Genomic DNA, 18,742 nt, shown 5'->3' with positions numbered 1-18,742 from the left:
TTATATTGAGTGATCAGGGATCTCAGTTTAAGTCAGAACAATTTAAGAAATGGACTAAACAATACAATATACAACACATATACTCTTTGGTTTACCACCCAGAGAGTAACGGTTTATGTGAACGATATGGTGGTTCATTAAAAAGATCACTAACAAAGATAATTCAGAATAATCAAAACAAGTGGGATCATTACATTAACTATGTACTATTTGCTCATAGAAACAACATCCATGAAGCAACACAATTTTCACCATATGAAATAATACATGGAAGAAAACCCAGAGATGAATTAGATGTTTTTAAAGAAAATCTAATAGACAATGAGAATAAATTAAATAATGACAGTGAAACAACAATCACAACAGAATTGAAAGAAATATGGACTCAAGCATATAACAACAATAAGAAGTACAAACAAAGTGCTCATGAGAATCTAAATAAGAAAAGACAATTGAAAACACTAGAAGTAGGAAACAATGTATTAATATTAATAAATGACCTGAAAAATAAAATTGGTAAACAATGGAAAGGTCCATTTAAAGTGATAAAACAAATTAGTGATGTGAATTATCAAATTGAAATAAATGGGAAAATTAAAACATATCACATAAATAATTTGAAACTGTATCATGATAGAGAAGATGAGTTGATACAAAACATTCAGGAGGAAATAGAAAATACATTTTCAGAAAGAGAAGAATGCTTGATGATAATAACAAATGAAAATCACAATGAAAATGATATTAAGGAAATACCTGTAATAGAAACAAAAGAGAATCAAACTTGGCAAAAGATTAATCTTAATAATTTAACTAAGGAAAAGTCAAAAGATATAACTAAAATAATACAGGAATACAAAGAAATTTTTTCTAGCATACCAGGAAAAACTAATATTATTAAACATGACATTAAAGTAACAGACACAAAACCTATCAAGCTTAAACCATATAGAATACCGCTACATTTGCAAGACAAAGTAAAGAAAGAAATAGACAATTTACTAGAGTCAGGTATAATTGAGCCATCAACATCTCCTTATGCTTCACCAATTGTGATAGCCAAAAAGAAGAATGGAGATATAAGGTTATGTATTGATTATAGGAAACTTAACAACATCACAGAATTTGACCCATATCCAATGCCAAATATAGAGGATATTTTACATAAATTAAATGGAGCAAATTTTTTTACTAAATTGGATTTAACTAAAGGTTATTGGCAAATACCTTTAACAGAAAATGCAAAACCTTACACAGCATTTGTAACGCCATATGGTATTTTTCAATGGAATTATATGAGTTTTGGATTAGTAAATGCACCTGCCACATTTAATAGAATGATGAACATGATAATTGGAAACAAAGAAAATGTTATTTGCTATTTAGATGACATATGTATTTTTAATAATAGTTGGGAGGAACATTTGGTAGATGTAAAAGAAGTGTTCAAAATAATAAAAGAAAGTGGACTTACAATTCAAGCAGAAAAAGTAGAAATAGGATTGGAGGAAATAATTTTCTTAGGACATAAAGTAAATAACAACATGATTAGCCCTATTGAAGATAACATAAAGAAAGTACTTAATATTGAAATATCTACAACAAAAAGACAAATTAAAAGCATATTGGGAATAGTAAATTATTACAGAAAGTTTATAAAGAACTTAGCAGAAATAGTGAATCCATTAAATGACTTACTTAAAAAAGGAAAACCTCAAAAAGTAGTTTGCAATGAGGAATGTGTGAAAGCTATTGACAGAATTAAAGATGTTTTTAGTCATGAACTAATATTAAGACTACCTGATAAAGACAAAATATTTTATGTCACAACTGATGCATCTGGTAATGCTATTGGTGGTTGTTTAATGCAGAACTATGATAACTTACATCCTATATTATATGTAAGCAGAAAATTGTCAGAGGCAGAGAAAAAATATAGTGTCATTGAAAGAGAAGCCTTAGCTGTAATATGGGTAATTACTAAGCTAGAGAGCTATTTAATAGGAAGGAAATTCATATTATTAACTGATCATAAACCTATTCAGTATATACAGCAAAAGAGCATGAAAAACAGTCGTGTTTATAGATGGTTCTTAGCACTACAGGAGTATAAATTTGAAGTGAAAGCTATTAGTGGATCTGTGAATATTGTAGCTGATCTATTGTCTAGAATGACATTGAAATGAAATAATTTTGTAAATAAACTATGATTATATTGAGTATGTAATATATATTAATATATTGACACCATTTATATGTTATGGAAAAGGGAGATAAGTAAAGTTGATATTAAGCATTTAAAAGTAAGTATGGATATTTTTTTTTTGTGTGAATCATTTCATATATCATTGACGAAAGTTAGTTCTATGGAAAAGGGTGAGTATAAAAGAAAAATGGACAAAAGCGTATAAAAGGGTGGTAAGAAAAAAAAAATTATGGAATGTGGAAATAAAGTCTATAATTGTTTTTTGAAATATTGTATTTTATCAGATTACTGCCAGTGAAGAACACTTCTGACGTGTGACGTGCCCATAAGATGCCACATTTTCTTTTATGATGAACTGTGTACTAATGAAGATGATTTTGGAATGTTATGAACTGTTATGAACATTGACATGAATATGAGGAACTGTCAAGTCAAGATGAAGATGTCAAGATGAAGATGTCAAGATGAAGATGTCAAGATTTTATGTTTGTGGTCTTCCCCTTAAATTGAAAATGCCCTTGTAAGACTTGACAGTAGTGGAAAAATATTGACATATTTTTTTTTCAAGGGGGGGAGGAATCTGTTAGACACCTTATTTATATAGGTTAGTTATTTTAGTTATTTAGCGACGCACCATAGTAGACGCATATTGAACGGGACTAGTGACGTTTGGGATATGTTGGGTTAGAGACCGGAAAATCAGTTAGCGATAGAACACTCCAGGGTAACGACGTGTTTAGTGACAGAGACTTCTACTGTGGCCTTTTATCAGAATAAATCCATGTACAATTGTTCATCAGAGTCGACTACATCTCTTCACTTGTTAAAACAGGTGTTGTTTTATTCTATATGTTTTGTTGCTCAACTACACGTAATACACCCGAACAATTACACTCAAACGATTGCAGAGTAATTGGTTGACTTCAAGACAGCCTGAATAAGCAACATCACACCTTAAAATTAAAAGCCTAATGACCAGTTAATGGTCTGAAATATTACAACACTTACATCTACTCATTATAAAACCCAGATTTACTTTTGAGAGTTTTACATTAGTAACAAGTTAAATATACATTTAAATATTTTACATTGACTATTTAACACAAACCCTTTCATGTTGGTGGGCTCGTTTATTTCATATATGCTATAAGGGGTGCACCGGATAGTCGCTCCGGCTTCTACCGAATATTCAGCCATTTTTCACTGTTAGGCCACACTTAGCTTTGGCCTAATAACACTGCTTGATAGTTGGCCGGATAGTAAAATGTATACCGTAGTACTTATATTTCTATTAATATTAAATTCGCATTACATACATAGCAGCGATGACTGTTACATTTTAAAATTGTGTTTTGACCTTTGAGTGGGCTAGTTAACATGTAATTTTCTTAAATACGTCACTCGGACCGGACATCTGTCTATATGTGTCGGTATATCTCAAGATGTAGAAATGAACAACTCCAATCTTCTTTTGTTTGTTTAGTCCATAACTTTGAGTATAGATACACAGGTGACAACATTTAGCCTGATGTCAAAATGTTGACACTGTCTTGAGTTCAAAACTTAGGAGAGAACTGAGTTTGTTTACGTAGAGAAGAATCTAATAGGGGCTGAACTACAAGCCACGCCCCTACACGTTAAACTTGTATGAAATTGTATACTTGGAGATAAGTTGTCAATTACGGGGCTGGATCACAAGCCACACATCTACCCGGTTGACCGAATAATTAGTTTGTTTACTTGGAGATAAGTCTCAATTTGGGGACTGGACTAGAAGTCACAGATCTAGACGGTTACCAAAATTAGTAACTTGGAGATAAATGTCAATGAGGAGGTTGGACTATAAAACTCATACCTACAGGAGTGACTGTTTACAATCATAAAACCAAGTATATATTTTATATTTCATAGCTTAGTAAACCAGAAACTAATTTTAAAGTAGATACAAGTAGAAAAGATTTGTGTATATTAGCATAGAAGACAGTGACCAGAAGTATCTTTAAAGGGAGAGCTTAATATTCCAACTCCAACTTATTTGTTTAGTCCATGAACAATGTATTTATAGACATTTATCATTTTAAAGCTAGAATAGATTAGCACAAATTGCAAGAACTGTCTAGAAGTTACTAGATGACACTAAGTTTGCTTACTTAAATAGAAAATTCAATTAGGAACTGAAATACGGAAAGATTCTTCAGAGTTACTGGACAAATTATCAATGTCTATCGTACTAAACGTATACTAGACAATGTTGAAAAACTTGTTTTTTCTTACATATAATTCAACTTTAAAGTAACAACTAATGAATTCTGTTGAAACTTAGAACTTGTCATATACATTTTTTTAAATTTTGCTTTGCTTTAAGGCTTTAACTTTTAAAATACGTGTATATTATTAGTATATTATTTTATTAAATTAGCATTACCCGTATGCATAATTTTGTAAATAAATATCACTGTTGAATTACTTTTTCTAACGTGTTTATTTCGAATCTTATTATTGTATTTTGAGAGTCTTGATTTGATAACCATATTCTTAATAACTTAAGAGTGTTAAGTAACCCATCGTTATTTCTGGTATTACTAAAGATGTATAATGCAATTAGTAAAGTATACTAGTCAATAACGAGATTGCATATAACAAAGCAAAAGTTTAATGGAGTAATGATATAATGGGGCATACAAGATGAATAAATATTAATAGTACTGGTATTTACAATGGCAAATACAAGTTATACATATTATTCGAATGATACATAGCACACCTTAAGCTAGTTACCAAACTAGCGAAGCCCACAACCAATCATTCACAATGCGATGGATGCATAGACCATACCAAAATAAATCAGGCTTGACTATTACAGAGCTCCAAGGCTGCGTCCCTAAACAAGAAAAATACGCTTTTCTTGAGACCGCCATTTACAATATTATATTAACAACGATTTTAAAACTACAACGTGAAGAAGAAAGAAAATAAACTAACTTACTTAATACTGGGGAAGTAAACAACCAAAGAAAACTGCAGCGAAAAATCCGCCATCAACAGAAACACAACAGAAGCAACGCAGCATTGACATCAACATGGAGCTTCCTTAGGAACTACATCTATCGCATAAAATTATTATGGTGCATACAAGAAAACAACACACAAGAAGCAACTCTAGATGCGCAAGTCAGCCGTTATCATTATCAGGCTTAGACCAGACGCGGTTTGTGGCCTGAATACATGGCCTGAAATACACGAACACAAACATCTACCCACTATACAACCAAGATTCTACCTTACCTTTGAAAGATTTACAGTAGTTAAATAAACGTTTGTATACGTTTATATATTCTACATTGGCCATGCCACATACCTCTTTACAGTTAATAACCTCGTACATATACACAAATACCATCTCATATGTTACACAGATTAGTTTATGATAGACATATGTTAATAAATGTTGTTAACTTCAATTTGTGATAGAGTTTAAAACAAGAAGATAAATAAAAATAATATGTTATTTAGAAAATTTGTAAAAACTTCAGTAAAACGAGCTGTTTAAAAGTCATGTAGATGTAGGAATTCGGGTCAGGCACCATGTCATAGATTACTATCCGGCCATATCGGGCTCCGAATATCAAAAAGTACTATCCGGTGTGTGTGTATGTGTGTGCATGGGCGTAGCCGGGGGGTTCAACTCCTCCCCCACGAAATGTCAGAATTTAGTGACTGTTTTTTTTGCTTTGATTTTGTTTATTTTAGGTGAGATTTTAATACTAAACCATGACTTGCCCCAGCACAGCCAATGGGGTTCTATATTTAAAACTCCCTACCAGGGGGTTTTGCAGTTAAACCCCCTACTTCTATAAATAAAAAAAATGCAAACGACAATCGCCTAATTCCAAAAGCACAGCTAAGAAAGATTTCGATTTTAAAACCACCTCCAAAATTTACGATAAATTACACACTCAAAATTCTGTGAGCATAGCCAAAAGGGTTTGGGGTTGAAACCCCCCCCCCCCCTTCAGAGGGGTTTTATGCTAAAAAATACATTTTCAATATAAAAAAGCAATTTACACAGTAAAATTATTTAAGCGTCGCCAAGCAAAAGGAGGGGGGGGGGGGGGGTTGAGCTTAAACGCTCCTCCTTCAGTTGGCTTTTTCTTTAAAGTTTGAAACCCCTCCAGATGGTTTTGAGTTTAAAATCTCCCCACAGAGAGTTTGAGGTTGAAAACCTCTTTTTTTCAACATTATTCTAAAGCAAACTACAGTCACCAAATTCGTTGACAGTAGTAAATGGGGTATTGAATGAAAAAAATATAAAAACTCCAGAGAATTTTAATTTAAAACCCTCCAACAGATGATTTTGACGATAAAACTTTCCCTTTCGATATAAAATCTAAAACAAACTATAGTCTTTAAATTATATGACCGTAGCTAAATGGGGTATTGAATAAAAAAAATATTAACAAAACTCAAGATTTTTTTGGTTTAAAACCCTCCAAAAGGATGATTTTGCCGATAAAACTTCTCCTTTCGATATAAAATCTCAAGCAAACTACAGTCATCTAATTCCAAGAACGTAGTGAAGAGAGGTTACACAGTGGCTGGCCTCCATTAATAAAGTGCAGTGAATAGTCAGCTGCCAAAATTAAAAAACACAAAATGAGGCTTAACAAAGATGGCTAAGACATCTTAGTAAAACTTTGCACCACACTTTGATGGAGGTCCTCAGAGCATGTGGGAAGAGGCTTCAGACATTGCTAGTGACAGATTTTTGTGAAAACAGCTTGCCACCAAATGCTCCGAACGGCGTGGGAGGGTCTAAGTCAGTAAGAATAGCACATAAGGTTTTTGAGATAAAAAATTTTTTAATAGCAGGAAAATGCACTGTAGATACCTCAGAATATGCATTTTGTTGGCCTTCAATACCGAAAATAGTGCTTGGCGGCGAGGATTCGTCCCTTGCTGAGGGAGCATAAACCTCTTGCTGGTAAGGACAGGTAGTCTACAATTTTTGCACTAATTCCAGGAAGAATCTATTCTAGGGCATAATAAATGTTCCCTGAAAGAATGAAGGGTCAGAATATATAAAGTGTATTTATATACATACACACATACATACATACAGACAGACAGACAGATAAATAGATAGATAGATAGATAGATAGATAGATAGATAGATAGATAGATAGATAAATAGATAGATAGATAGAGATTAAATATAAAAAATATTTAATTTTGTATTAGCTTTGAATTTCTTTGCTTGCTTTTATTATTCTTGCTTTAGATAGAAACCAGCTGTTTGTTTTAATGTCTTTAACGTACAGACTATATTTTGGATGGTCATTATATATCAATATTACAAAACAGCAGTTTCTGTTTAAAAATGAAACCGATTTTTATAACAGCATATGTTTCTTTTCTAAGAAATATTCTACGTAATCAATAAACGTACAACGGCCTACTTTTAAAACGCTCCTACTATGATTTTATTAAAACTATTTATGTTACGCTATTCTGTGTTTAACTGTCATTCAAATCTTACACTTATTTAAGAAATAATAAAAATTATAATGATCTTTATTGTCCGTAAGGAAATTTGTCTTACAATTTGTGCATTACACCAAACAAAACATTATAACTATAAAAAAAATTTAGTCCAAATTAAATAGTCACTAATGTTGACGATTATGTTGGTCCTAACTTTATCGCTACAAAATTTACCCAAATATAAAATTAAAATATAGATAGACATCTTACCTGTTGCAGAACTGAAACATAACATTGCAAAAATCCATAACTCCATATTACAACATATCCGTTCTTGTGTAAAAATCAAACAGGATTTAGCAACGTTCGTTGCTCTTTCATATGCTTCTTCCTCTTCTATTTATAATAGTGTGTTTCTATCAACGTTATAATATCACGTAGACGAGATTTGTCATCTCTAAACAATACAGCCCACGAAACTCTATACTGGCTGCCTATTTTTAGCGCTGCTTTAAAAACGAGATATACATTATTTAAAATGATTGAAACACACAGGGATTTAGCAACCGGTGTAGTTTAGCTTATACTGGGTCTAATTTTAAGATTAAATTTTAGTAGTTGCTTTCTGTACTTGGGACCATGGGCGTAGCCAGGGAGGTGTTGGCGTTCAACCCCTCCTCCCCGAAATGAAATTCTTCCCCTTGCGGGGGGGGGGGGGGGTGTGAATTTAGTGACTGTTTATTTGTTCTGATTTTTATTTGGGACAGATTTTAATACTAAACAATCACTTGCCCAAGCGCAGACAAGAGGGTTTTTGAAAGTATAAAATAAATCTTCAATAAAAAAACAAAACAAATTACACTCTCAAAGTTATATGAGCGTAGCCAGGCCAAGAGGGGCTTTGAGTTTACAACATCATCCTCCAAGATGTTTGTCTTAAAAGTTTAAAACACCTGCAGATGGTTTTTAGTTTAAAATCCCCCTACATAGAGTTTTGAGGTTGAAAACCTCTCTCTTCAATATTATTCTAAAGAAAACTACAGTTATCAAATTCTATGAGCGTAGCTAAGGGGTTTTGAATTTGTTAAAAAAAAACTCTTAAGATTTTTTTTATTTTAGAACCCCCCCCCCCCAACAAAGGATTTAGTCGATAAAACGTCCTTTTTAGATATATAATCTCATGCTAAACTACAGTCACCTAATTCCAAGAGCGTAGCCAAGAGAGGTTACAAATTTATACCAGTGGCTGGGCTCCATTAATAAAGTGAATGGAATAGACATCTGCCGAAATTGAAAAATACCTAATGTGGCTCAACAAAGATGGCTAAGACGGATTTTAGTCAGTTTTTGAGATCGGGTCTCAATCAAGGAAATCCTATGCTGAAATGGGAGTTGACCACTCAGTGAGGTTGTGACAAAGCGTCTCATGAGGTTTGCGGAACATGTTTTCTGGCAAAATGAATGACACATACCAAGTTACGATCACAAGGAGGCCATTACGAGGTAAGCGCATACAGGGATATTCTAATAAAACTTAGCCCCACTTTTTCATAGAAGACCTCAGAGCAGGTGGGAAGAGGTTTCAGACATTGCCAGTGGCAAATTTTTGTCGACGCAGTTTGCGCCCAATAAACCGAAAGGCGCCTGAGGATCTAAGTAAGTAACAATAGCAGAGTAGGTTTTTTAAGTACAACTTTTTTATATCAGGATAATGCACAGTAGATACCTCAGAATATGCATTTCGATAATTTTTAATACCGTAAATAGTGCTTGACGGTGGGCTCTGCCCCAAACCCTGCTAGAGGAGCTCTCTGCGCTCCCTTTGCACAAATTTTCCACTAATTCCAAGAAGAAGCTATTATGTTTACCATACATTTCTCATACAAAGTGAATTTTTACATTATTCAGACAAAAACGTTCGGGGGGGGGATATGGAACCATAGCTGACATTTTTTTCAATGGTATTTGATGAAGAAAATGCTTTTTACTAGAGAGTCCTAACTAATAAATTGTAGACATTACTTTAAAAGATACTATATTTAAATCCTACCTATCGAAGTTTCAATGTAGTCAGGCATATTAAACTCAGCTAAGTCATTGATTTTCCTGGCTGATTCAGAAGACCCATTACATGCTCTAATAGTACTAGGAGAACCTGCTAAAATTTGTTATTGCGTATGGAATAAAATGTGTGTCTCTCTTTGTGTCTCTGAGTATTTGATTAAGTTTTGTTTTTCTATTTGTAAGTTCAAGGTTTAATGTATTATAACTTCTTTTTATTTTTAGCTGCCCATAAAAGAGAAAAAGACGCTATTATTTTTGTGTGGCCTGTCTGTCCGTCTGTCCGACAATCAAGTTTAGATCTAAGAAACTAGAAGAGAAAATGAAAATCGGACATCATAATATTTTTAGATTGTAGTGGTTATCACATCTGCCTAACACGCAGAAAGTCCTGGGTTCGAAATTCAGTTGAAACATTTTTTTGTTAATAAATATTTCTACATTTTTGTGTGGCTTTGTAACCTTGTTCCTTTTAATTTTATTGATCCTCCATCTTTAGTTATGTTTGGCCAAATTGACCCTAGACCCTAGGTATTTAAATGAGTTAACTTCTTCAAATCTTTGTCCATTCAACTGTGTGCACTATTTCGTACTATCTCCACATCAAACTAGTAGACCTATCTACTTTTTTTTGTACCTATTTTCATGCAAACACCTGTAGCTGAAACATCCTAAATTTTCTCTAAATTTATTATTTTACGAATGGTGTTAGTCTAATCTAATGTTATTATTTGTTTGTTACAAACCAAAGGGCTATATTTTGCGTCTGTTGTTGTTTCTTTGTATTTCCTTGATTCGAAATGTCCCCAACAAAGATCATATATTCTATTATTAGCCTAACCAGGGTTTAACAGCATTTTAGTTTGATTTCTAAAAAAAAAATCGGTCTTTGTTTTAATTTTAAATATTTTCATCGATATGAGGACTCCATGATAAATGTTTATTTATTATTACACTTATATGTTACGAGAAGATATCCAGTCTTTATTCTTTTAGTTTTACATTTGTTTGATTTTTAAATAATTTTATCAATATTGTGATTCTATGATAAATGTTCGTTAATTATTACATCTAAATATTACGGGAAGATAAGCAGTTTTTATTTCTTATATATATATATATATATATATATATATATATATATATATATATATATATATATATATATATATATATATATATATATATATATATATATATATATATATATATATATATAGGGCTTTCAAGAAAAGGACTTTGAGAATGGGCATCAGGTCCACAGGAGGGGAAATAGTGGCACACATCATCTTCAGGCTTGTCCAAAGGGCAAATGAGTGGATCAAGTTGACAGCCCTCCACTTGCGAAGGTCCCTCATCTTCAGCATCAGGCTCTAGTTGACCTTCCTGACCACCACCAGGGCTCCTTTTTGTCTGGGCAGCTGGACAAACGTCTTGTGACCTAAAGAGGATTCATGAACCAATATGAGTTCACATTACCTAGTAGCGGGTATAGCTAAAAATATTCAATTAGAATTATAGCTAGACTTAGGTACTTTAGATCAACAGATCAGTGTTAAAAGTGTGCTGGCACGTTCGTCCAGAGGTGTACTGGTCCCTTCTTGTACTGCCTAGGTTATTAGGTATAACCTCCAGGTATACAATTCAACTAATGTATGCAACAAAAGACTTTACAAAGTCGCAGGTAAACATATTTACATGGTTTATTTACATGAATAAAATAAAGGTGTAAATACATGGCCTTTAACTCACAGGCCGACACAACAAAAAGCAAACAAAAGATACTCAAAAATAATATGGCACACAACCATAGTCATATGTTACATTATCGTCACATTCTGGTTATCAAAAATACAGGTCACAGGCCTCAGGTCAACACATGACCACTTTTGACCATTGGGTTACAAACTTCCGGCTTACACAGCGAACTAAAGGTCACATGCCTCAGGTCGAAATACGACCACTTTTGGCTACACTATGGTTACAGGCTTCAGGCTTACACTAGCCAATTTTAGCCAAAAAACAAAACAAAATGGTCATGATGAACTATAGGCTTCAGGGAAACCTATGAGCCTACAAGCTTCATAGAATCCCACCTATAGCCATCCGTTTGGTAAAGCCCATCTGATGATTCAATACAGGTTGAATCCCTCAGAGACAAGGCTATAAAAATATGTCACGTTTGGGAGTACCCCAGGATGCAGAACATCAGGGTAAAAAAATATACTGCTTGGAAATCATTTGGGGCTATATCTATTAATAAATACATTATAAAAATACAATAATACTAAAGACATACTTAGCCCAAAGATCTCCAGAGCAGGGCACACTTCTCTGAGTACCCCATGACACACGACCAATAACAGAAAAAAAATACTATTCACAACACAGGTCAAGTGGTCAAGCTGGTAACTCAGTAGCAAGTGGCAACTAAGCACAGTTTGCAAGGCCTTTTATAAACTACATAAGGGGAATCACTCCTAACTATACAAGTAATAAAAAATAGTTATTTCTCCATTATGTCACACGTCTGTTAGGGTTTTATTGGAGTTTGCGTTCTCTCTGGCGAAGCTCGACATGTAAAATTCTTGCCAAATATCTGGGTGCAGCCATCAGGATTTGAGTTCCTCTCATCAGCACTGATAGATTGACAGATGTCTTTAATGTCCTCAGCTACACTCTTGGGGTAAGACACAACGTTGTCTTGTTCTGACTGGCTGACGGAGGCACTCATTTCTGCAGCAAAAGCGTTGGTTGAGCTATTGGTCTCGGTCTCTTCTCTGGTTTCTTCATCTGTCTCTTTCTGCGAGTCACCCTTGATCACATTCGGAAAGCCAGCAAGAAATGTGATCAAGAGCTCTACCACATCAGGTTCGAGTTCAAAGAGGTACGTGTTCGGATCTTCCTCTTCATCCTCCAGGGCTTAGCGGAGACGTTCTTTAAGAGTTTCGTTGTTCCTTTCGTAGCACTTCAGTCCTCGCCATTTCAGCTCTTGTTTCAGTTCTTTCCGATTCAGTTCATCTAGCAGTTTTACAGAAGCCATAGGAAATCCCACTTCTGACACCAGTGTTACGATTCTCTCTTCTAATCAGGTCTTCTGTAAACACTGCTAAACACAACACAACACATCAACACAACTAGAACTTGACAACAAGGCTCCAAATAAACTGGTACTTTAATAATGGTCGAATCAAACAGCCAATACGACACCATTGGCAACACAATCAACTGCTACAACGTTATACTGTATATCACTGTACTAAACTCATAACTCTACTATTTCTTCCTGGACTCGTACATTCACTGGAGGACTGCACCAGGACCGACTTCATGGCTGACTAACAGGAGATTACACAGTAGGGGATATAATCATTCACCACAGACAGAACACATTTATGCAAAGGATTATATATTTTTTGCAAAAAATTTTTTTTATTAATGTATTGCTAAGTTAAATATGTTTTGTCATATTAATTACTATATTTATTAAAAAAATACCTTTTTTTAAAAAAAAGAGAGACAATTTATTTATCTATACTAGAAAGAACGTATGTATGTCCAGCATAGAAAAATCAAAACCGTTTAACCAATCTTGATTGAACTTCGCATAAATGTTCCTAAGGTACAAACTGGGACCGTAGTGTATGTTTTGTAGCCCTAAACAGGGGCGTAACTAGGGATTGAGGGTCCCGGGGGATTGACCTCTTTACATTTTGACATTTGACATATGACATGGAGAAAATGTACGCAAAATATATACGCCCAAAATCAAATTGGTTTAGTATATCAGTAAACTTTAAAAAAATAATCATTAAGACTCTTTTAATGAATAATACCGTTGTTTATTTATTAAATAATGCACAAGTGACAAATCTCAATTGATATCGCTTCACGTCGTGCATCCTGTGCAGCAATCTATAACATCATCTACATCGATACTTTCTAGCATTTGTGACTTCACTGACATTAAAGCCATGATAAGCCTTTCTTGCGTCATTGTGCTCCTGAGATAGTTTTTGATGACGTAATGGAAGTGGCCTGAGTTAGCGGTACTCGGAGTAGGTTGCAAGGTTTGAGCACACGTAATTATTATATGAAGCCTGTTTCCTCAATATGTCTATTGGTAATTGTATTACTGGTTTGTTGATGAAAAGTGCTCGTGCATTAATGACATCATTGTAAAAGCGATTTGCCTTTTATTTCATCATACAAACAGGACAAGTTGCACAGTTTGTCATAAGCGTGTCTTCATCTAACAGGTTTCTTGGTTCAAGAAGAAACCCAAAGGTATCCATTTTCTTTTCAACCATTGGAATCTGCCCTTCATCTCAATATGAAATCTGTCCAGCACTTATGTCGCAACACGTTTGAATTGCAGTTCTATTGACAGTCCTACATTAGAACTCAACTTCCCATTAAGTCTTTTCTTTCTTCTGGTTGTTTTGATTGCAGGGAATCCATAGTATTCACTACCTTCTTTTGCTTTTTCGATGGATTGGGTTTTTGTCAGTTTCTCAACAATTTGCAGAAAGCATGAAAGGGTACTAATTTCTTCAGCATCTTCCCGTATATGCATTCCAGACTTTTGTACTTTCTTTTTCTTATTAATTGGGCGCAGTAGCTTTGAACAGAATTCCAAATAGGCAAAAAATTCTTAATTTTCAAATGCATGAAGAAGATCCTGTGCTAATATAATATAATAATAATAAAAATAATAATAATATCGCTTTGGACGACGTAGGGCATGAGATTCGCCAATAGGAAGAAAAAACACTCCACTGAAAATTTCAGGCTTTATTACATGGGGACAACATCGACAAGGCTGCTTCCTTAACATGGCTCAAAGCAGGTCATCTCTACCCTGAAACAGAAGGCTTTGTTACAGCAATACAGGACAGAGTAATCAGGACAAAATATTACGAGAAGCATATCCTGAAACTCAATGCTGTCGACAAATGCCGAAAATGTGGAAATGTGGGCGAGTCGATTGAACACATTATGGCAGGATGTTTAGTCCTATCAGAATCAGCCTACCTAGGTCGCCATAACCAAGTTGCAAAGTTAATACACCAACACCTGGCTTTGACGTACAAATTGATCGGTAAGGACACTCCCCCTTTTTATAAATACTCTCCGCAAGAGGTTCTCGAGTCTACTGAACATCTGCTGTACTGGGATAGGCCTATTCTGACCGACAAAACGGTAGATTTCAATCGCCCGGATCTGCTGTTTATCGATAAAAAAGAAAAGAAAAAAAACGCTACCATTATCGATATTGCCGTACCACTGTCTCATAATTTAAAAAATACTGAGATAGAAAAACAAAGAAAATATGAGAACCTAGGCTTGAAGATTAAGCGTCTATGGAAATTGTCCAAAATAACAATATACCCCATTGTTATATCAACTGAGGGGGTAATAACAACTGACCTCACAGACACATTCAAGGCCCTTAACATTCCTAGGAAAATCTTCGTTGCCTGTCAGAGGGCGGTACTGCTGCAGACCTGCCACATCACCAGAAAATTCCTCAGTGGAAACTGTTAAAGGGACTACGATGAATTTTGATTCTCTTTAGCGAAACTCGACCCTGGCAGCGCCAGAGAATGACTACTCGTTCATTTCTACAATAATAATAATAATAATAATAATCTTTATTGGAAATGTGTCTTACAATTTGTGCATTACAACAAACAAACAAAATTATAACTATAAGAAACCATAGTGTACATTCACACCAGACACTCATAATTTACATGTGACAAAGTTTATACCAGATTGTCCATATTTAATGATTTGATTGCCATGGGAACAAATAAGTGTTTGTGTCTGTTTTTCTTTGCAATCGGTGTCTTGTATCTCTTTTGTGATGGTAAAATCCTAACACAAAGGGTGATTCTTTATTTCGAGGATCTTCTTAGCTTTTTAAAGATGTTTGTCTCAAACAACTGCCCACATGTTTGTTTTTGATTTTACCAGCATCATTTAGGATTCTGTAAAGTTTATTTTTATTTTAATGCTTAGATTGCCATACCAGGCAGTGATATTGAAACTTAAAATATTGCAGATGTGAGCGTGATAAAATATAGCTAAGGCCTTTATGCTAACATTAAAGGAGGACAGTTTTCTTAGTTGTCGTAATCTTTGCTGCCCTTTTTTTACTGATAGAATCAGTATTTGCAGTAAAATTATGTTTATTGTCTAGCATAGTACCAAGGTATTTATAGGTTTGCACTATTTTAATAGTCTCTCCAGCTACAGAAACAATATCATTTTTCCATATCGATTATCATTTATTTGTTGTTTTTTTACATTTAATAATAAAAAATATCTTTACAGTATTTTTCAATGTATTCTATTTCTATGAAATACTCATTTAAGTCTGAGCTTTCTGAGAGCAGGGCAAGAAGAGCTGCATCATCAGCGAATTATGTGAAGGAGAAAAAAAAAACTATCGGATATTACGTCATTGTTGATGGTTTATGTTTTGTGAAAAAGCAAAAGTATTCAAAGCATACAAAATTGGGAAAGATCCATATCTCGTTATGCTCGAGTATAGAAATACTCCGATAAGCCGACTGCCTTATTCACCATCACAACTGCTGATGAGTAGAAGACTCAGGGAATCATTCCAACTGATCTCAAACTATTGAAACCATCGGTAGCTGAAAATTTAGAGACATTACTAAAAGAACGACAGATGAAAAGCAAAGTAAAATACGATGCAAAAGCAAGACTACCTAAAGATTATTCTGACGGAGAGTTCGTCTAAGACAAACATGGCAGAAAGCAGTTGTCATAAAAAACATTCAGCACCCAGATCTTACATCATAAAGACAAACGATGAAAACACTCAGAAGAAATCAACGCTTTTTGAATAAGAGTTTCTCTGTATCTCTGAGTACTGTGATACCGATGAAGACAAAGAACTGCAAACTGTTTGAACAAACGAAACAGACAGTTATGGACCAACGTCTAGAGAACTTGTTATGCCGGTTAAGAAAACCAGAAGTGGAAGAATTGTTTAAGTTCTTGTAGATATCAGATATGATAATAACTTCAAAAGGAAGGATGTGCTAATATTATATGATATTATGTCACTGTTTGTTGTTTTGTGCAAAAGCAAAAGGATTAGATGGAAATAAAAAGAGAGTTTCCATTGGATTGAGAAAAGATGAATAGAGGGGTAATAACTCGAGTGTGAAGTTTAATTCTGAAATTATAGACGCCAAACCCGAATAATGGACCATTCTAGCATTATTAAGAATAACTTTTGGATCTGTTATACTCGATTCTGTAAATTTTGCTTAAAGTTTAATTAGTGTAGCCATAAAATACTCGCCATTTAGATCTATTATTAGTAAAGGTAACAAGAAACCTGGAATTTACTGTATATCATGCAGTTTTATTTGTGGCAACAAAGTTTAAAGTTAAAAAAAACCTTTGATCTCTGTAAAGAAAAATATTTTTAAATGTCAACAAAGTCAACGTACTGATTGACCTAGATCTAGGTTTAGTCTTTGTTATAAATTTAATCCATAAATGTTGAAAACAAAGACACCAGTTGACACTATTTGTCAATCAAATATATTAATTTATGTATTTACAAATACATTTCGGACACCCATTTGGGGGGCCGGGTGGATCTTAAATTTCTCCCCCTCTTTTAGTTACGTTACTGACCCTAAAACAAACTTAAGACCCTTAAAAAAGAATTCGCCGACTCTATGAAAGTATAGTATCTTATAAATCTAGGCCATGTTTACATTAGAAAAGATCGAAAGGACATTGATCTAGATCTAATTTTAAGAACTACACTTTGACACCTGAAAATTAAAAAAATATAGTCTATTGATTTATTTATTTAATAAAACTAAGCTTCAAATTTGTCTTTCAAAAGCATTTTTACATAAACTCGTTCCCTATATCTGCAAATTTAGAAGTCTTGACGTACTTTATAATCCCATTCATCTATCGAAGACAACATCTAAGTCTAAACTCTATCCAGGTTATATTTAGCTCTAATTCTAGATTTAATTCAACGAGGAAAAATCTACTTTATACTTTAACGCATTAACATACAAAATAATTTCTATTCATTTCAAATTGACACTCAAATTTTGTGTTTCTAAAGCATTTTTTTATACATTCGTTCGCTATAGCTTCCATGTTGACATGGATTTCAATAGCCCCTTTCAGGCAATTCATGTGTCGTGCATACTGCTATGTAAACACTCTATAATAGGACAGGCTACATGAGGCCCTCTATATCTGGGGCATTTTACGTCTCGAGAGACGATCTTTTCCTTTTGCAACTTCTTGTGTGACTAAAGAAGCCAATCCTTGATACACAGCTGCGATCACAGGTTGGGCATATATAAACACCAGGCGCCGTTGCATTTTCACCCTTCTTTCTGCTTCTGTTGTGTATGACATCTGCAATCCATGACCCTTCCTTTATGCTCTCTCTCCATGTGGATCTATCCAGTGCCACCTCTTCCCAGCTGCTAGTGTCGATTTCGAAGACCTTCATGTTGCGTTTGCATAAATCCGTATAACGTAAAAGTGGGCGATCAGCGGCTTCTATCAGATCGCCATACAGGATGTCCTGTGAAAATCGACCTACTAGCATTCTACGAACGTGGCCAAGCCAGCCAAGGCGTCTGCTGCTGATAACAGAGCGGATTTTCTGGCACCCTGCTCTTCGTAGCATTTCCTCGTTGGTTATCTTATCTTGCCACCTTATTTTAAAGATCCGTCTTAGGCATCGGAGGTGGAAGACATTCAGCTTTTTTTTCCTGCCATGAGTAGGTTGACCATGTTTCACTTCCGTACAGCAAGGTGCTTAACACACAGGTCCGGTAGACTAGGGCTTTAGTACTTTTAGTCAGCAATATGTTGTCCCAGACTTTTTTCTGCAACCGTGACATGGTGGCCATTGCTTTGGCTATCCTGTTATTAATGTCTTTATCCAGTTGGATATGATAGAGCAGA

General features: G+C 34.4%; 1 protein-coding gene across 6 annotated transcripts in view; it reads right to left on the bottom strand.

Moving 5' to 3' along the window:
- LOC106075953 (uncharacterized) overlaps positions 1 to 8,202 on the bottom strand; it is a 73,668-nt gene extending 65,466 nt beyond the window's left edge. For 2 of the 6 annotated variants that reach the window (XR_008774596.1, XR_008774597.1), the window contains exon 1: positions 7,958 to 8,202. Coding sequence is in view for 3 of the 6 variants with exons in the window: in XM_056009557.1 (XP_055865532.1) it covers positions 7,958 to 8,003 (46 nt within the window). In the remaining 3 variants the exon portion in view is untranslated. Of the gene's footprint in view, positions 1 to 7,094; positions 7,260 to 7,957 lie in introns of all 6 variants that reach the window. The other 4 variants (XM_056009553.1, XM_056009554.1, XM_056009555.1 and 1 more) reach the window with 3 other exon arrangements.
- Positions 8,203 to 18,742: the final 10,540 nt, after the last annotated feature.

Source organism: Biomphalaria glabrata, chromosome 14, assembly GCF_947242115.1.
Source record: "Biomphalaria glabrata chromosome 14, xgBioGlab47.1, whole genome shotgun sequence".
Classification (NCBI taxonomy): Eukaryota; Metazoa; Mollusca; class Gastropoda; family Planorbidae; genus Biomphalaria; species Biomphalaria glabrata.
The sequence above is the reverse complement of the archived record's forward strand: the minus strand, read 5'-3'. Positions and strand labels throughout refer to the sequence as shown.